This window comes from Ipomoea triloba, chromosome 5, assembly GCF_003576645.1.
Source record: "Ipomoea triloba cultivar NCNSP0323 chromosome 5, ASM357664v1".
Lineage (NCBI taxonomy): Eukaryota > Viridiplantae > Streptophyta > Magnoliopsida > Solanales > Convolvulaceae > Ipomoea > Ipomoea triloba.
Genome location: NC_044920.1, coordinates 244569 through 260172, shown reverse-complemented (window position 1 = coordinate 260172; position 15604 = coordinate 244569). Strand labels below are relative to the sequence as shown.

Below are 15604 nucleotides of genomic sequence, written 5' to 3'. Positions count from 1 at the left end.
TACTTTAGGCTTCAGCACTTGTGAACAAAAAATTAATATTAGCCCAAACTAAATCTGGTTGCAATTCAACCTCAATTCGATATTTAAACTACGTCACTCACTATATATACCACTACTGCAACACATGTTAAAAATTTTCTCCATATAAATCAATATATATAACTATTAGATATTTAAATTACGTCACTATACCACTCCAACCATTATTCTGTGATTTTTGTATGGATTTGTAACATGTGTTAAATTTTTCCTCATAAGTTTACTTGTTTGATGTTTTTTATTGATCACAAAGAAAAGATGAAGAAGAAGAATGATGCGTATAGTTAGGGTTAAGAATAGTCGAGTTGACAGGGGTCCTATTAGAATCCTACAAATGGAGATATAAGAGTCGTGAAGATTCATGAAATCATTCATGTGATTGAGGATGGCAATGATTAGGGCTTTGATGTTGTAAAATCGAAAGGCTTACGTAGTAGTTGTTGTACAGTAGTAGCTAGCTAGGATTTCAGATCGAGGAGAAAACATAAGATCCAACCACGTTCGAATACCGACGATTCAGAAACGTTAGTCATATCTAACATCACTACAACCTATATATATGATTTGCATACATTGCATGTGTGGTCAATTACGGCAAAAATTATTAGGTCGTCACTGTTTGAGATCGAGATCCAGCAACCTAGCTAGCTAGCTGCGGCATCCATAACTTGTCATGATTGTTTTTTTTTTCCTTTTTTTTTTTTAACAATAAAAGAAACTCGCAATTACTATCTGAAAGTAAGGTAAACTTTTTTCTTATGTAATGTTTGACAAATCATTAAAAAAAAAATTATATTATGGGCTCAAGTGAGAAGATGTTGGCAAGAATTAGACTCGGAACTTTTTAATATGAGAATCACACTCTACCCACTTGACTATTCTTTTTGAAACGTTGAGTTGCCTTTTTTTTTTTCAACATGTATTACATTTAAATTAGAATACAAGTATATTAAAAAAATTTGTGCTCTTTTAGTTGGATTTTGGTCCAGTCTACCACAAGAATTTCGTACATATAAATCTCAACCTATTCAAAAGTATAAAAGCACCTTTAATTTACTAAATTGGAGTGATCATGCATACCTTATTTAACTACTATTAATCATACTCAAAAACCTTACTAGCCAAGTCATGACCATGACCTTGTACTAGAAGTATCATCACTTAATACCATACTTGTTTCCACCAATAGTGTGAAGTTCGATTCCCATCATCATTCTCATGAACATCCTGATTTCGACCGGAATCATTATATGTAAAGATGCACAGTTTAGAATTGACACTCAAAATTAGATCTGATCAATTTATCTCACTATGAGCTTAAGGCATATTCATTGGGTCCATAATATAATCCGATAAATAAAAAAATTAATTGGGTTATAAAAAAAATTTGACAAATAGAGCTCTTCAATTCCCATGTACCCACACGCAATACCTGTCCAAGGATCGGAGTTGCACTTTTGCTTAGATATTATTTTTGATAGTCCAATCACCTCATTGTTGGCACCATTACATTGAACCTTAGCTTATTATGTGATGAACACAAAAACCAAGATTGATCATCACATACATCAACTCTACCTCATCAATTCTAGGGTTATCAATTCGAATTGAAGGTCGGGGTTGATGCGTCCAACACGGCAACATTAGGAAGATTGGATACTGCAGCCTATTACATTTTTTTTTTTTTTTTAAATGGGGTACAATAAAACTCACATTGTTTTATGACATTACATTAATTTATTATGAAATTTATTTAGATTAGCTAATAATCTGTAATTATTTTTAAAAAATGTAAAATAATTATAGTAAGTGATGTTAAATAATACAAGATTAATTAATTTCATGCATGAAAGGGAAATGTTTATCCAATCATTATTGTGTAGATTGTGGTCCACACAACTGTATAGTCTACCGTCCAAAAATACATAAATTACATTATTCTAACTCATAAAATACATTATTCTAACACATAAATTACATTCTCTTATCCTAGGAATTTCATTATTATATTCTAACACAAAATACATTATTCTAACTCATAAAAGACATTATCTTACCTCAGAATGTTCATTATTCTAACATGCGCACAAAGCAAGGAATTTTTTTAACATCAAAATAACGTCATTTTAGACCGTGCATGGTTTACACAATATATAATTTGCTATGTTTATCACCCCTTCTAAATTTCACCTCCCATATTTTTCCTTTGATGTGGCTCCTAATCATGGGAGGCTCATGAATAGGCTAACCAGCCACTAATTAAAAAAAAATAAAAAAATCTAAATCAATCAAATGGGAATTAGGGTATATATCATTACTCTTCATGAAAATATAATAGTGTACTTGTAAATGGGAATTGTTTAACTGAATTAAGTGCAAATGTAGATTATTATCTATATTGTATTGTCATCATTAATCTATTTGAAGGCAAACCTATCAATGTAATTTATTGCAATCGTTATATAGTGGGTCAGTGCTTGCTTAGCCAAAATATTTGCAGCCCTATTTTGGTCATGCCAAACAAGCTTCAATTCCACTTCCCTGTCCTTATTCAGCCACATTATCCATGGATTAATCATAGCTGCATTGCCTCCCTGGATTCAATCAATCACATATTTGGCATTCCTTTATTCCATGCCCACTCAGAACCTCTCAAAACATCCCAACACTCAATAACAGTTGCATGGGATGCTTGAATTGAGTTCTCGCCATGAATCCCCCTCTCCAGTTTCCATTGCTGTCTGATCTCTCATAATCCCTCCTCAAAGTGTTTTTAGTAGCATCATTTTTTTTATATAGTAGGCACATAATTTATTAACTAATACAAAGTACATAATATGTCAATTGCAGATATATAATATCAATGTTGTATTGGATCAATGTTCATAATGCATATGGACCATGGTCCATGTATAACAATTGTTATAAAATATACAGCCACTCAGAAAAGTTCCAACAGGGCCTCTAGCATCTTAAATGGGCCTGAATCTTTTCAGGACTATTCATTGAATAAAAGTCTAAATATGCAGAATTTTCGTAATTGAAAATGCAAAACATTTTGAATTTTTCATTTTTTCCGATCAGCCTTTTCAAGTATTCTATTTTTGTCGATGGAAGGTGGTGTAGAGCGGTGGTGGATGGTGGTTGGTAGTTTCAGTTGTGGTGTGGTACGGTGGCAACGGCAGCGGCGGCCAGCTGTTTGTTATCGACTGGTCGCGAATATGATATTACACGAAAATTAATAAAATAAAAACATCTTGTTATTTTAAATACGAGTTAATTTCAGCAATGGTCCTCCGACTATGTTGATTTTTCAAAATTAGTATCAGACTTTTAATTTGGACAATTTAGGTCCCTTGACTTTCAAATTCTTTTCAATGTTGGTTCTATCGTCAAATTTTAGTTAAGTTGATGTCAAATGAAGGGGTAAAATTTTTCGTTCACCTGTATAGTATATTATTACTCGTATTTCTCATGTCCTATACGCTATATATATGAATATAATCTCAGTCGAAGAGACTTCGACTGAGATTATATGGCTTCGATTGAGATTTCCACTGAGATTATAATCATATATAAAGCGTATAGAATAAGAGAAATACGAGTTATAATACACTAAACATGTGAACGGACAATTTTACACATTCATTTGATCTCAACTTAACCAAAATTTAACGAAAGGACCAACATTGGAAAGAATTTGAAAGTCAAGAGACCTAAATTGTCCAAATTTAAAGTCGGGGACTAATTTTGAAAAATAAACATAGTCGGAGGACCATGGAATTAACTCTTTTAAATACTGCTTATTGAATCAGTAAGTAAATTCCGTGCCAACAAAGTGAAAACATCCTTAGTGATGGTCTTGGCATATGTAAAGGGTGTACGTTAGCAAGTAAAGTAAATTAAAAAGGTAAATAAATGTCGTCCTTTCCTTTTGCTTTTAATGGCGGAATCACAATGCATGTAAGCTTGGTAGAATAAGGCAAAGATGCCATCTTCTTTCTATTCTTTCTCAATTGGAAAAAAAAAGTTCTTTGTACAACACTTTCGTACAAAAACTACATTTTATATTAAGTGACTGGTGATACTGATGCCATCTTTTTTCAGCCTATTACCATTATATTCCACTTCACAATTGCCATAACATATCCGGCATCCAACTTGTCATTTTTATTATAATTGCATCCGCACCACCAACAATCAATAACAACATAATATTACATCATCGGCCCCATGAACAGCTCAGTTGGTTACAGATGTGAAGTCTGGGATGCTCTGTCGAGCCCTTCGGGTACGTTGGAGATTCAACATTTTGGGAAAAAACATAATATTACATCAATCTGGTACGAATATCATTATTATTTTTTAATTAACTTTTGAGGTGAAAAAATTGGATTTGTGTGGGTTCACATGAAAAAAGATGAAAATCTTTTGTTGTTGTGTGCATGCATGCTTGCCTTTACGAGGAAGCTAAGTTTCTTCTTCTGACCTCAATTCCCATAAAGTACAAAGCTCCACCGTTTCTTCTTTCTTTAAACATCTTTTTATTTATCTTCTACCTCTTTATACACATACGTAACATGTATATATGCTAAACTGGTACGCTTTGATGTACGGCAATACAAGTTTTGCATAGGTTATACGTAGGTAAACGCGTACGTAAATTGGGGAAGCAAAAGCAAAACATAGGAGAGTGAGAGTACATGTGACTATGTGAGGCACCTTTTTTTTTTGAAGGAATGTGAGGCACTTAGTTACATAGACATCTACAAATTAACAGTTGGACGAAGAAGTCAAAAAATTTGAGTTATAAAAAAAATTCGTTTAATTGTCGACACAATGATTAATTTCCTCGTGGAATTGTATAGCTAGTCTGGAGATTTAAAATTTTTCCATACTTAAAAACTTAAAGTTAAAGATCGAATTATTGATGTTTGGTTAATAATTAATGAGTCTCTTCCGTTTAATCACTTACAAATTAAAGTGACTTTCTTTTAACCTAACTCTAAAAAATATTGGGACAAAAGAAATTACTTTACAATGTGAACAAGAAAATATGAAAAGTATATACTTGAATTTCAAAGGGTGCGCGGGTACAAAATCTCTATCAAGGAAATCCTCTGATTCTCCACTTAGTTAACTTGACTTGAAACTTTAGCTGAAGGGCCTCCGGAATGCGGCTTGTTCTTCAAAGAAGGGCTTTGTTGCTTGATCTTCGTTGAAGGGCCTCCGGACTCAAATTGGCTTGATCTTCAGTCTCACTTTAGCTTGACTGGATCACTTGAATTGTTTTATCTTCAATCCACTTTTGCCGAGCTTCGGTATATATTTCTGCAGGGCTTCTTTATGACTTTTGAAATCTTTACTCTAGAGAGAAGTGGAGCTTCAAGTGATGATTGAGAATGAAATGAATGCCTCTATTTATAGGGGTGAGAATGAGAGACTCCCACCTCATCTAGAACTCTTTGATATTATCTCAAAATTAATAAATAAATATTTGAGATAATATAAAGAGTTATCCAAAATGTATTTAGTCACCATAATGTCTAGATTCATGATCCTATCACAACTATAATATCTTAAATAATAATATATAATTTGACTAAATCTTTATCAAATAATTAAATTAATTAGGCAAATAACATAACCCAAATTAATTTAATTAATTGATATACAAGTTCAAATAATATGGGGTCCAATATTAATAACCAATTTAATTCCATCAAAATTTCTGTGTCTACAAATTGCCCCCTCGAGACTTGCTTGAATGTGTCACGTGAGAGCGCATCCAGCTTGAAAGTGCATAATTCAAGGAAGTCTCGACACCATATGAAGCAGTTTATCCTCGTACTACGGAGACTGAAATGATATGAAGCAGTTTATCCTCGTACTAAGGAGATTGGAATGATTTGAAGTAGTTTATCCTCGTGCTAAGGAGATTGAAATGATTTGAAGGAGATAAGGCAGTTTTGAGTCATGCCAAGGAGCCTTGAATGAATATGAGGCAGTTTCGACTCGTGCCGGGGAGCCTTGAATATGTTGTGTTTTCAATTCATACTGAGGAAGCTTGACAAATATTGCCTCCATCACAGATAGTGGTATAATATGATGATGCATATTCTTCTCCATCACATAGGTTGATTTGAGGAATTTTCATCTTCATTTCTTGGTTAGTTGGAGTATGTAACCACTTCGGCACATAATCCGCTAATGTGATTGGAACTCGTACTTTCATATGGTGGTTGCAAGTTTTCTCATCAATAGTGTCCTTTAACACTCTCTTCTTGACCCACCTTTTCAAAACTTGCTTAGGTGGTCGTGTTGCATCACAAACTTGTTGTTTAACATGTTCAACACCAAAACGAGTACCATGTTTAGCTATGACATTAAGAGGTAATGGACACTTATGTCATTTCTCATTTCCTTTCACATTGTTCCTCTTAACGAGTAGTGAAGTAGATTTATTGCATGAGATGGAAACTTGATTGGCGCTTGCTGTGGAATCTGCAAGTTCAACTTTTCCCTGTTGAGCTAACTCCATTACTTTATCCTTAAAGACAAAGCAATTTTCAATTGGATGTCTGACGAGTCTATGGTACTTGCAGTAACTCGGATCATCTACCATTGATGCCTCATGTGGTCGCCTCATTTCTGGCAAATCAACGAGGTTGTGCTTTAACAGCTCATCAAACATATGTGAGACATCAGAATCCAAGAATGGATACTGCTTGTTTTGTCTTTCCCTTAGAGAAAGCCTTCTACCGCCCCGCAATGACATAACAGCATTCTTAAACTCACTAGTAGCTTTAGTGAACATCCGAGATGGTTGAGTATTCACATGCATAGCATCCATGCTTTCGTATTTCTTAAAGGATTTGCCCCCATTTTCAACATCATGACTCTTGCCCCCATTGTAGAAGCTTTGGATGGGTATGTTTTGTCCACCATTAGCTGCTATGCTTAACTCCATATCATGGGCGCGACTAGATAATTCCTCTATGCTTAACTCCATATCATGGGCGCGACTAGATAATTCCTCGAAGGTTTTAGGCTTGAGTCCTTGGAGGATGTAAGATTCCTCGAAGGTTTTAGGCTTGAGTCCTTGGAGGATGTAAGAAAGCTCGAAGTGCATGCCTTGATGCACATTTCAATCGCGGAGCTCTGTGATATCTTTTCCTTGCAATTCAAGCACGACTCCCTCCATCTTTCAATGTAAGCAGTTGAGCATTCACCCTTCCTTTGGCGGGTGGTGGTGAGTTCTAAGAAGCTGACGGTTCTTCTTGTGCTATAGAAGCGGGTCAAGAACTCTCGCTCCATGTCATGCCAGCTATCAATGCAACCCGACTCCAAGTCGGTGTACCAATTGAATGCAGTGCCCTTCAAAGAGCGGACGAACTGCTTGACAAGAAGATCTCCATATGTCCCAGCGTCGTTGCATGTTTCCACAAAGTGGGCGATGTGTTGTCTTGGATTGCCTTTCCCATCGAATTGTTGAAATGTTGGAGGTTGATAGCCAACGGGCATCTTCAAATCCTCTATCCTTTGGGTGTATGGCTTGGAGTAAGTGTATGAAGGTTGTCCTCCCTCGAGCTTGCCTTTGATAGCTCCCATGATGAACTCATTAAGTCGATCTACAGGTATCATGCCCCCAGTGACTGGAATGCTCATGTCCGAAGTTGACTCCTCGTGTATCGTTGTTCGCCCAATGCGAGTTGGTGAGTGCGAGGCGTCTTCTCCTTGAATCTCGGGTTGTTTCCCAAGAGCCTTGCTAGTTTTGCCATCCCTTGTGCAATCGACCTTTTCAGCTAAGTCGTTGATTCTCTTTTCTTGGTTTTGAAGGAGGGTGGTCATCCCTTCAAGAGCCTTAGTAATACTATCAAGCTGGTCCTCTATAGATGTTGCGCTTGTTGTCATAACTGGCATGATGGTATAGACATGTGACCATTCTGGCGCAACTTTCCACATGTTAGACGTCGGCGATGTTGGTGACGAGCCTCCAGTATTAGCGTTTCCTTTTGGTGATGCTTGACTCCTGCTATCAGCAGCTTCTTTCAAAGATGTTGGACTCCCGCTACATGTCGCTTCTTTCGGAGATGTTGGACTCTCGCTATCAGCAGCTTCTTTCAAAGATGTCGGACTCTTGCTATATGCCGCTTCTTTCGAAGAAGTTGACCTCCCGCTATCAGTTTGCCCTTTTGAAGATGGTGGACTCGCAACGTAGGTAGGCTTCCTCGGGACGATAGGGGCTGTTTCGAGTCTTTGAATCATGCGTCGAACGATTGACTCAGGTTCAGGCGATCGCATTCCTAAGCTCATTGCGCGGCTCCTAGTTAATGATTCTTCGGTCTCTCGGCTAGCTTCGTAACTAGCTGTCGATGAAGACTTGGAACTAGCGACTTGGGCATATGACTTCTTGAACACCAAGCTTCTTGACGCCATTCAGATTGCTGGTAGAGTTGCTTGTTGAGTTGATCAATAGTGAAGAGATGAGAGGTAGAGATGTCCCACTGGGCATGCCAAAATCTGTGAACAAGAAAATATGAAAAGTATATACTTGAATTTCAAAGGGTGCGCGGGTACAAAATCTCTATCAAGGAAACCCTCTGATTCTCCACTTAGTTAACTTGACTTGAAACTTTAGCTGAAGGGCCTCCGGAATGCGGCTTGTTCTTCAAAGAATGGCTTTGTTGCTTGATCTTCGTTGAAGGGCCCCCGGACTCAAATTGGCTTGATCTTCAGTCCCACTTTAGCTTGACTGGATCACTTGAATTGTTTGATCTTCAATCCACTTTTGCCGAGCTTCGGTATATATTTCTGCAGGGCTTCTTTATGACTTCTGAAATCTTTACTCTAGAGAGAAGTGGAGCTTCAAGTGATGATTGAGAATGAAATGAATGCCTCTATTTATAGGGGTGAGAATGAGAGACTCCCACCTCATCTAGAACTCTTTGATATTATCTCAAAATTAATAAATAAATATTTGAGATAATATAAAGAGTTATCCAAAATGTATTTAGTCACCATAATGTCTAGATTCATGATCCTATCACAACTATAATATCTTAAATAATAATATATAATTTGACTAAATCTTTATCAAATAATTAAATTAATTAGGCAAATAACATAACCCAAATTAATTTAATTAATTGATATACAAGTTCAAATAATATGGAGTTCAATATTAATAACCAATTTAATTCCATCAAAATTTCTGTGTCTACAACAGATAATGATAAACAAAAAGTATTATTTTTATGTAACATTTTAAAGAAAAGTTAATTGAAAGGAAATGTATATGGTGTGTTGATATGAAATATATATGATAAGCATTGACAAGTTTTATAAGTCAGACATGGCCACTTTTGTGGTTCGCATGTCGGAATCGAAACTTGTTCTTGCAAAAATACGTGAAAAGAAAAAGTAAATATAAAAAGTAAAAAGGTCAGCCGTCAGATTAGTGGTCCTGATCACATCCTACTTGCACTCAATAATCATCCTAAACCATGCGAGGGGTTACCTACGAATCAAGAAAGGCACCAAAGCAAAGCAAAGCAAACGCCGTTTTCTTTTAATGAATAATTATAATTATTTTATTCAATTATTAATTACGACATTGCTCGTGAGTGGTGGACAGAGGTAGCGTTACATTTAAGAAAACTGCGTTTAGTACTCTACGAATTTAATTTATTTGACTAAAACCACTTTAATGTCTAATGTAAATTCACCCAATTATCTGCAACTATACATACACTATTATATATTATATTATATAATAATAGTTATTGATAAACAAAAATGTATTTGGTCAACTTCCTGTATCATTACCACCTTTGAACTTTACTATCCTTGTTCTAGAAATTCCCTTAAAATAATCGTTTACCTATTGCTATTTTGCTACTCCGTATTATATTCTTTTATTTATTTATTATATGACTGAGTGATAATATTTAAAAGGAAAAATTACACTTTTCGTCTCTAAGTTAATTTCTCGTGCTCAATTTTCGTCCCTAAGCTAACTTATCGTGCTCACTTTTCACCCTAATGTTTTGTTAGTAAAGTGACGAAAAGTGCAATGCCAATGATAACTTACGAACAAAAAGTGAGCAAGACCAACAATTATAAACGAATTCTATAATTACTCAATAACTTAGGAATTAAAAGTATAATTTTTCATATCTAAAGTTTTGAAGTTTTAAAATTCATTCAGAAATGAAGAAAATTGAATTTAGTATAAATAATAATAATGCGTATACACTTATATAGACCAAACAAAATATTTTTTTTTAAAAAATCACTCTATTTTAATTTATAGTGAGATTTGGAGGTTGAAAATATGCACATGAATCATGAAACTGCTGACAGTAGTTGGAAGTTAAAAGCATAACGAAATCATGGCATATAGGGAAAAAAGAGTACATGATGTGTAAATGATTGACTAAACTATTTGCTTCATTATATTTCTTACCGCTCATCATTTTCCCTTTTGCTTCATGATGTGTTTTTTATTTATATGTCAAACATACTAGCGTCTAAATTAATGATAACATTATATTACATGAATCTTGACCAAACCACACTAATATATAATTGAGTCTACAAAGAGCTAAGTGTGTGTTAAACTCGGGTACGTGATTAATCAAACATTGACGATTAATATTTCAACGAAGAGATGATACCGGCCCTTTGATTGCTGGTTAATCAAACATTGATTTCAACATAGAAATTTGTCTCTCGATGTAGTAGTGATTCCAAAACTCTCTAATTGCCTATGAGAGATGAAAATTTGGATCCTTATTGTGAAAGGATTGATTCGCATTGCTTTCTCAATTACCATAAGTGTGCCATTTTCAACTACATGCACCTCTTGTTGTGGCCTTGCCTTGCCCTATTGTATTTTCATTTAACGAGCAATAATTATTCACATAAATATTACTAAAACTACATTAAAAAAAAAACATACTTATATTCTAGTAGAGAGTATATATATATTTTTTTACATTTAGCATCCAATATCCTCACTATTATAAGATTAATAAAAATTCGACGCGAATCATTCTCCAGCATTACATTAGTAATTATAATAATCTAATCTCTTAAGACATTCATTTCATCACTTAATAATTGCTTACCCATATGAGTTAATTGATGGTGTTATTGGATTTGATGACTAGCATAGGTTTCATAGTACAATTTTTTTTTTTTTTGAGAACTATTATTTATAGTACTATTATTTAGTGGGGTTATACCATTAGCTAGTAGATATAATAAGCAGTTGTAATCATATACTACGTAGTAATTAGCTATATATAAATCTCATTGAATCAACAAAAGATAGTTAGCTCTAGCTAGGGTTCATGCAAATATCAAGATTGGTCAACTTAAGAATACATTTACAAGATATATCTTAATATGTGTATATATATATGCCACCTCACATGAGAATTATTTATATGAAAAAATTAAAAATCAATCTTAACCATCCATTTTTAAAATATAATGGATTTGATGCAAATGTGGTAATTTTTCTCAACTTTAAAAGTCTAATTTCTAAAAATATAGACTGCATTTGGATAAGGCTTAAAACCTAAACCCAAAAAATAAAATTTTTAACCTAAAACATAAATACTAAACCCTAAGTAATAAAAAATAACCCTTAAACCCAAAATAAATAAATAAATCATAAACTCTAAAAAGTAAACCCTACATTTTTAAACTTGTCAAAATCCACGATATAGTGTTGCAAAATACACCGTATAGTGTTAAAAAGTACACTTTTAAAGCTTAAAAAATTATTAAAATGTCACTACGATTTTTCTCTTCTTGCTCTAGAATGGTTACGTTAAATTTGATCAAATGAATAACTAAGATCGATTTTTAATTTTCTGAAAACAAATTGTCATATTATCATAAGTATTATATTAGCAGAGTTTAACGTAATTAAGTAACCCATTAAGAAAAATGTTGAATTTATTTATTGATAGTGCATATTATTATGGCATAATTAAAATGAGAATGTTTGGTAATCATCATCATCCCTATGCACCCATTCAAAATGAGTTGCGTATAAAATTCTAAATGTAGTTTGGGTATTCTAGAAGCATGTAAAACAATATATTTAATTCTATATATAATATTATTATATCCTCAAATAATTTTTGTTTCCGCCAACTCAACACGTTGTAAAATACAATGTATATATACATACATACATGTTCATGTATATAGAATTGTTTCTTATGTTGAATTATGGGTATGCTGTTGCATTATTGTTATTTAGCTATTTTAGGTGATGAGAAAAGTCCATAAGTACTATTCAAAGTACATTTATACATGATAAATTTCATTCTTCTGTAATAATTTACAAATCACACATAGTGATCGATAGAGTCTAGAGATACCTTGTGTAATGAGCTCGATCAAAAGGATATTAAAAATAATCAAACTCATGAAATTTTAGATTTTTAGTACAAGAATTATAATCCGCATCTATCATTACATTCACGAAATTAAAACACTTATAATTGTCATCAAATTATTTGGAAGATTTTTTATTGAGTAGGATTAAAGTAACCTGAATATAATAATATGATTGTGCAAATATCTTTGCAGATTTGCCAAATTGTATTGTATGGAAAGAGACCTAGTGGATAATTTATTAAAACAAAAATATTTTGTATTTTCAATTTGTACAGTAATTGGTATTATATTAATATAAAGTCCATAATTTGGGGCAAGATTTTGTTTTTAATGACAAATTTTCAATTGTTAGCATTATTACAATCTTCCTATGTTCATACACACGTATACACCTAAGCCCTAGGTGCAACTCAACTGGTCAACTAACTCAAAATAAGTTCATAAACTTTGCATTGGTAGCAACTATAGGATGTAAGATCCGAATAGTCTTATTGTGAGCACTAGTGTACAAACATTTGTGGACTTGTACATGATTTACCTCGTACTTGTCTCCCGGACAGGAACAATGAGTGGCTCTTAATTTTAAAGTTCAAACGTATATATACCTAAAAAAAATGTATCTGCTTCACTGTATTGAGCTGTCTCAACAAAATTCATTTTTATAAATGCATTAACAATTATGATATCATTACTCAAAATATTTACTAGGCCTTTGTTATGGATAAAATATTTTCTTAAAAAGTATATCATTTAGCCAATGTTCTATTCGAAGGCCAAAAGAAAATGATCGAATTAATGAGAAATCTAAGCATCAGAAATGAAAGTAGAGAGAGTAACACTCTACGCTCCTTGATCAATCTGGAAACCCTAGTTGATTGAATGGGGCAATATAGTACATATAGTAAATTTAATTTGCCCTCATAAATTTGTATGTCCAATCGAAAAAAAAAAAAAACATTGATAAATTTTAGAGTAATGCTACACTTGAATTCATGTTTTGACTTCTTTTTTTTTTACTCAACATTTACGTGATATGCTTTGATTCATTAAAAAAAAAATTTGACAGATAAGTCATATTTTTTTGTTTGTATTTCTCTTTAATTAATAGAATTACAATACGTGAGACAATCTCAATCGAGTTGGTCGAATAGTTAACTTGGTAACCATAAGATTCTAAGTTCTACTACTTATGGGAGGTATCTATTGATCTTCTTAGTTTGAGTCGGTCAGCTATAGACAACCACTTAAGATATTTGTATAGTTGTGTATGGAGGGAGGGAGAGAGGCGTTGAACATTATAATATATAAACATAAATGCAATGTGCAATTTAATTATCAGCTTAACATATAGAGCACATACATGCTTTAATTTGGTATGAAATTAAAGCCAATTTGATGCAAGAAATTATGGATTTGTGTGTTGTTTAGAATCCGTGAAATGTAACCTGGCTCGCACATTCTTCAATTAGGAGAGAGCGAGGGTTGGCGTTGTTTCATAGGCAGAAGGAGATGCATGTTGGAGTTGACAACATATTTGAACTAAAAAGACAATAATTGCAAAGTTTGACGTTTCGATCTCTCTTATATAAAAGCCTCTCTTGTGTTGGTTGTGTATAAAAATGTTCATCCCCGCACGCAAACCACTTTTGACCCCCCAACCAAACAAACGCACACACAAAAACAAAAACCCACAGCCGCAATCGCATTTGGGTTTCTTACCAATTTTTCTTTCCTTTTTCATTTTCCTTTTGCTCATAAATATTTAAAAATTTTGTGGGTTTCCCTTTTCCCCACGGAACCAAAATATAATACATTTGAGCTTTCATGAGTTGTCAATGTAGGAGGCTTAGCTTGGGTCCACCTTAACCATGTCGGACCCCTCAACTGTTTTGAATTGCCTCTTTCACAATTGCCCTTACGTACCGCACTTTTGTTTTTCCGGTTTTGATTCATTAAAGATGTGAATTTTAAATGTTTAATTTGACAACATTATTATTATTATTATTATTTTCTTCTTCTTCTTTTTCAAAAAATTGGAAAGTGATGAAAATCGTGAGACAAAAAAGATATGAGAAAATCTAGAAATGAAAATTGGATCATTCGTCATACACCCAAGAATCTGACGTGGGTGCCTGTCCTTATGCCACCTTGTGGGACCCCTATACTTTATTCCTCATTTCCTCCACCCACCCTTTGCAATTCCTCAAATCACAATGCTATCCATAACCTTTTAAAAAAAATTGGTTAATTGTTTACTATACATGAATAATTTTGTAAATGTATCATTAGAGTTACATATAAAAATGATGTTGATAATTTTGAATTTATTATCGTCACATTTAATTAAAAAATATTTCACAGATATAGATATAAGCACACTATTGAACCACGTAAATCTTATATTCTTTTTTCATTTTTGGTTTGTAATTGATTTTAATTTCACTTTTCTCCTCCCCATTTTACGTGGTGAATATAAGAGGCCACTTTAATACATAATGATGAAGTGCGTGTATTAGTTTATATGTATAAACAAGATGTCATGGGTATCAAACCTCACCATTGTTAGCTTTATTGTATCAAAAATATAATATAAACCCTAAGGTTGTTAGTTACATTGCGTCCAAATATAATTTTCTTTAATGAAGAAAAGTTCCTTTTTATAATACTTACTTATTTTAAATACTTTGCTTTTGAAATGAAGTGATTGCCTCATACCATTAATCTAATAGATGAGAACCTCCATTTAAAGATTTGTTTTCAGCGATAGTTCTACTACGAACGTCCTGGATTTGAGTTTGGGTTGGGCTTCTACTGTACAAAAGTGTATAATTTAGTATTGAGTCTTGAAGTTGGTTACAAGAATCTCGAAAGCTGGTTCATGAGGTCCACGATATAGTTCAACAAATTCCAGAAACTTGATTTATATATAAAATTAAGAATAATAATAAAAGGATGAGGTAATAAAGTATAGTTAATTAGTTAGGGGGTAGGCTATGGAGGCTCCAATTCATCGTAGTGAGTGTAAAGGAATCTCCAGCACATTTTGTCAAATTTCTAACAACCTTTCCAATTCGAACATATTCTTCCCACATTATGTACCAAAACAATGTATCATTTGGTTGTTGGCATTCCATGCTTCCAAGTA

At 33.4% G+C, this 15604-nt stretch overlaps 1 protein-coding gene across 1 annotated transcript; it reads right to left on the bottom strand.

Moving 5' to 3' along the window:
- Positions 1 to 5728: 5728 nt before the first annotated feature.
- Positions 5729 to 8960, bottom strand: LOC116019514. The gene is made up of 2 exons (XM_031259754.1): positions 7118 to 8960; positions 5729 to 7033 (listed from the first exon to the last, which is right to left on the bottom strand). Exons 1-2 carry the CDS (start codon positions 8476 to 8478, stop codon positions 7000 to 7002), a joined length of 1395 nt encoding a protein of 464 aa, XP_031115614.1. The 5' UTR covers positions 8479 to 8960; the 3' UTR covers positions 5729 to 6999.
- Positions 8961 to 15604: the final 6644 nt, after the last annotated feature.